Genomic DNA, 5241 nt, shown 5'->3' on the forward strand with positions numbered 1-5241 from the left:
CTGGCTCCCAGGCCAGGGCCACTCAAGCTGTTCCCGTGCCCCAGGTGGGTGTGGGGCTGAGCATGGTGGAGCCCCGGATCCGAGAATCACGCATCTCCCTGGAGAGAGCCACGAAAGCCTTGGCGCAGCTGCTTGCGAGGCTGGGTGAGGAGACCCCGAGGCCGGGCCCCGAGTCCTCTGGTCCCCGGCTAAGGTCCGGGAGGCACAGTCCCCGGATGCCCTCTTCTTGGGCCTCCTCTCTGTGGCGTCCTCTTCCTGATCCCGGGGCCAGATGCGAGGCAGGGCAGTGTGCTTGAGCCAGCTCACTTGGAAGAGCCTCTGTGCCCCCGGGGCTCTGGACCAAACCCAGGGGTGCTTATCGTTGAGCTCCATTCCCCAGCCCTTTTATTTTTTATTTGGAGACAGGGCCTCACTAAGCTGCCCAGGCTGGCTTAGAGCTTGCAACCCTCTTGCCTCGACCTCCCAGAGTGCTAAGGTTCTAGGCGTGTACCACGATGCCCAAACCATTGTGCACCATTGTGCACATGTAACAGACACATAAGGGTCACTGCCGTAGCATTTGGGGCCGTGTGGGTCGGCAATGCCGTTACTATGACCAAGTTCCTCAGATGATCAGTGCAGGAGGTAGGGTTTGGGCTCGGGGTGTAGTGCGGAGTAGAGCGCTTGCCCAGCACGCGCCAGGCCCCGGGTTCCCCCCAAGGGAGGAGCAGGAGGCCTGGATGCAGAAAGCCAGGAAGGGCTCGGGTCCTCCTGTCCCCTTCGCGGGCAGCCCAGGCACCCAACTTGGACACCTAATGAGCTCAAGACAAGCCCGAAGTACACAGGGAGACCCTGCCTCAAAACAATAAAAGCGAAACAGCACCCACCTCTCATCCCTGACCCGGGCCCGGCAGCCCCGCTCTTTCCTGTGACTTTGATGACTGGCCCTAGACATATGTCCACCCTGGCTGGCTTATTTCACTAGGCGTAACGTCTTCAAGGCCACCCTGCACCACAGCACACATTTTTAATTATCGCTATGAATGAATAGAAGCCTTCCTAGTTACTCCCTTGCCACTTTGCAAATGAGGAAACTGAGGCACGGGGCTCCTAAGTGGTGTGTCCAGGGCCCCGCAGCCAGTCAGTGGGGACGGGTGGCTCCCACCTGACACCTGACACCCACCCTGCCGGGAATGCCCTACGAGCTTAGGAATGTTGTTTACGTTCATTCATTCACTCGTCAAACCCCTCTTGACCTGGGACATGGGAATCAGCAGCACCAGCTGGCCCCGCCCTGAGAGCCGCAGGCCGCCCGGGCAGGTGGAAGGGTGGCTGGCATGGATTCGTCCTCTCCTCAAAGGCCAGGCAGCTCGGGCTGTTCTGAGCACGGCAAGGCCTCTCCTGACCCTCTGACCCAGCCTGCCCGGCCTGGGAACTTCCGGGGAGCCCTGACGGACCCTGCAGGCCTGACTCCTCCACGCCCCTCACTCCCGCCCGGCCGGGTCTGTCTTTCCATCTGATGTCACACTCAGTGACAAAGTGACCGCGACGTGCCTGGGTTGTGAGCACCTGGGTCACCACTTGTCTGCTGTTCAGGGAGGCAAGAGAGCCCTGCATGCCGGGAGGGGAGCTGACCCGAAGTACAGTAGCTGGGACCAGGTCCCCCACTCGCACCCCGAGCCCCTCCCCACCCCGTCTGCTCCCCAGGCCTCATCCAGGGCCAAAACCGAGGGCCCCCACGCCCCACATCCAGGCAGTGATGCACATGCGCTTTAGGGGCGCATCGACTGTGTCTGAGCTGTCAGGGTCCCAGCCATCCCTGTCCTGGGGGAGCAGGAAACTGGGGCTCTGAGAAGGCTCCCTAAGGCCTCCTGTAAGCAACAATAGTGGCAGCATTGCCAGAGAGGAACAGTGGCCCGGGGACACCTGCAGCACAGCTCCCAAGTCTGCAGTGACCTGATGGGGTGCTGAGCCCTGGGCCTCCGGGTCCCCTCTTTCCCTGGAATTCAGCCTCCTAGAAGCTGAGCCTGGAGTGGGCTTGGGATGGGGCTGAGCAGGTTCCTGAGGCCAGCGGGGGACCCAGCTCCTGCTGAGGCTGCCTGTGCCCCCCGCAGGCTCCCTGGACACCCACGGCGCCCCCACCCACACCCTGAATGAGACCCAGCGTGCCTTGGAAGGCTTGAGGCTTCAGCTGGGCTCCCAGGGGGCCCTGCAGGGGAAACTGAGGCTCCTGGAGCAGGAGTCCGAGCGGCAGGAGTTGCAGATCCAGGGCTTCGACAGCGAGCTTGCTGTGGTGCGCGCTGACAAGCGGAACCTGGAGGCCATTCTGCACAGCCTGCCCGAGCGCTGTTCCGGCCGGCGGTGAGGGCTCGCTGTTTGCCGGGCTGGGGCACAGGGCCACACCTGCACACTCACCCTGGCGTCAGTCACACACCTGTGCACGTATGTGCACACACGTGTTTAAGTCCGGCGGCACACACACACACACGACAGTGTTCCTTGGCCAGCAGGGCAAGGCCGCCCCTGCAGGGACATCACTGTCTTCTGGACCCTTCCCTTCCCTCCCAGGAGCTCGGTTGCCCCTACCCGGCAGCCGGTGGTCTGCTCGGAGGCAGGACCTTGAGGGTCTGAAGGGCCCTGGGGCCCTGTGTTGACAGAAACACCCCTCTGTGCCTTTGCTCACCCTCTTAACCTCTGACGCCACTTCCTGACCCAGCCCTACGGCCCCACCTGCCGAGGAGGCCGCAGGATGAGGAAGCCGGGCCACCATTCCAGTCCCCTTTCCAGTCCGTCCTGCCCTGGGGAATCCTCCTGTGGCCTGGTCTCTGGTCTCCGGGGCCTCTGCCCAGGACTCCCTGGTGTTTCCTCCTGCCCTGTCCCGGGCCCCCTTCCAGCAGGCAGCAGGGCCTTGGCACCCAGACCCCAGGTTCCTCTGCGGGCACCGTCCCTGCCCAGCTCCCCTGTCCGCATCTGGCAAACAGGTGGCAACGTGGGCCCATTCTGCCTGTGAGGAAATAAAGGACCCTTACCGAGTTGGGTGCTGTCTTCCATCCTGCACGCCATGGGCGGCCAGACCCCAGCTGGAGGTGCCCACAGGGCACAGCTTGTAGGGGGCCCCACCAGTAGGTAGAGCAGGCAGTGGGTGATGCCGGTGCCCACACACTGTGGAAGGGAGGGGCAGGAGTGGGTCTGCGGCTGTGCCCACTGTGGGGCTTTTTGGGGTCCTCTGACCACAGGCACCCCTCTCCTCTTGGCAACTCAGCCTGTCGGGGGCTGGGAGTGCTTGAGAGACGGGGTGTAGAGAGGCCCCCGGATGACCTCTGCTTCAGGGTGAAGACACGGAAACAGCAAGCCGACCTCAGAAGTGTCCAGAGGCACATCGAGGAGCAGGGCGGGATGCCAGTGAGGCGGACACAGGGTGGGGAGGCCAAGGGAGCAGCACCCAGGCCAGACAGCAGGCACCTGCCCAGGGTCACAGCGTGGGGGGCTGGCCAGCAGGGTCGCTCTGGAAACCCACCCCGAATGGTGAGATGGTGCAACCACCAGGCCAAAACGGGTCCTGGGAGGCTTCTTGAGGGGAGTAGGAAAGCCTCGCAGATGGCCTGGGGCTGGAGCCCGAGGCTGCTGCCGTGGGCTGCTTCCCTCTTCCTCCTGCTTGGTGGGTCTCTGTGTCTGCCTGTCTGTCTGTCTGTCTCTCTCACTCCCTCCCGTCTGCTGGTGTCTTTCCTCTGTGCTGAGCCATTGATGGAAGAGGAAACCCCAGACCCCTCCAAGGCCCTGGCTTTGCAGGTCTCTGGGCCCCAGTGCATCTCAGACAGCCCAGCCTGAGTCCAGCTTCCCGGGAGAGAAGCCGGGTCAGGTCCCCCACCCTTGTTCCGAGGCTGCGTAATGAGAGGGCCTGTGCTCCGCACCACTAGTGGGGTTCAGGGTTGACGGGATGTGGTGGACACTAGGGGCCAGCTGATGTGGGGGCACAGCGGTCTGTGTGTACGATGCCAAGGGCAGGGTCCGAAGCCCCTGGCCCCAACCCCGTTTCTCACTGACGACTGCTGCTGGCATCCGTCCGAGCTCTGTCCACTCAGCCCCGTCCCAGGGCGAACCTCAGCCTGACAGCTGTGACTCATGGCTTGGATCATGCCTGGTGTATGCAGAACCTCTCTCTGGCCCAGAGGTGGGGCGGCTCACTGTGGGGTGGAATGCGGCAGCTGCTGAGCATCTGGCTAGCAATGCGGCCCCACAGCTGAGCAGCAGAAGGTGGGGCGGCCAGGGCAGTGGGGCACCCGGACCTGGACAGGAAGCGGGCTCTGAGGGCCCTGTGATAAGTCCACACCCTTTCTGGCCTCTGGTGGGGACATCTCCCACTGGCTACGAACAGTGGCCATGTCCCCATCTCATTCTGGGGACCGCCTGGCCACTTCCCTCCCCACGGATAGTCAGCTGCTGCCAGGGAACCCCTTCTAGGGGTCCGGATGGAGACCAGCATGCAGGCAAAGGGGCTGTGGCGGTGCCTTCCTAGTGGCCAGGTGGGCGCAGTCCCGGCCCTGCCTGTGGCCCAACGTAGTTCCTAGGAAAGCCCCTTCCATTCCCCTATCCTAATTTGGACACCAGACTTCCTGATCACCATAGCTACAGGTCCCCACTTCTCTCCCCTGAGCCCTGCTCTTCCTAGAGTTCTTGGCTACTTTACTGTCTAAGTGAGCTTCAGCTCCAGGCTTCAGCATCCTGACTTTTCCCTTCTGTGAAATGGGAACATCTAGTCCTTTCTAGTAGCTGATTTTTTTTTTTTTTTTTGAGAAAGGGTCTCACTATGTGTGGTCCAGGTTGGCCTTCAACTTTCTGGGATCCTCCTGCCTCAGCCTCCCAAGTGCTGGGATTACAGGTGTGTGCCACTAGGCTTGGCTATTTTGTAGCTTTGAGACTCAAATGACTGGCTGACAGGGCCAAGTGCTTGGTGCACAGTGAGTGCCCGGGAAGCAGATTTTTAACAAGATTCGAATTCATCTCTCTGCTTTAAAGCGCTGGTGTGGCCATGGGGCACAGGGACCGAAGCGCCGGCCAGGCTTGGCGAGTGCTCGCTCCCTGCCCTGGGACGTCCGGTGGACTCGCTGAGGTCCAGCCGGGGTGCAGAGGAGGGGTGGCCGCGGAGCTCGCCTGACCTGTTGAGTCCCCGCAGTGCGTGGAGCCACATAATAGCAGCTCTGCTGTCCGCAGCGGCCGGAGGCGGGAAGGGCAGGATGGGAGCGGGGCGGGGCGGGGCCGGGA

General features: G+C 62.5%; 1 protein-coding gene across 1 annotated transcript in view; it reads left to right on the forward strand.

Moving 5' to 3' along the window:
* Lamc3 (laminin subunit gamma 3) overlaps positions 1 to 3006 on the forward strand; it is a 35080-nt gene extending 32074 nt beyond the window's left edge. The window contains exons 27-28 of the mRNA XM_033758997.1: positions 1 to 144; positions 2094 to 3006. The exon at positions 1 to 144 is cut by the window's left edge and continues 2 nt beyond it. Of these exons, the coding sequence (XP_033614888.1) occupies positions 1 to 144; positions 2094 to 2344 (395 nt within the window). The 3' untranslated portion in view covers positions 2345 to 3006. The remainder of the gene's footprint in view (positions 145 to 2093) is intronic.
* The last annotated feature ends 2235 nt before the right edge of the window (positions 3007 to 5241 follow it).

The sequence above is a fragment of the Fukomys damarensis genome, unplaced genomic scaffold, assembly GCF_012274545.1.
Source record: "Fukomys damarensis isolate Sample0158 unplaced genomic scaffold, DMR_v1.0_HiC HiC_scaffold_36, whole genome shotgun sequence".
In the NCBI taxonomy this organism is placed as follows: Eukaryota; Metazoa; Chordata; class Mammalia; order Rodentia; family Bathyergidae; genus Fukomys; species Fukomys damarensis.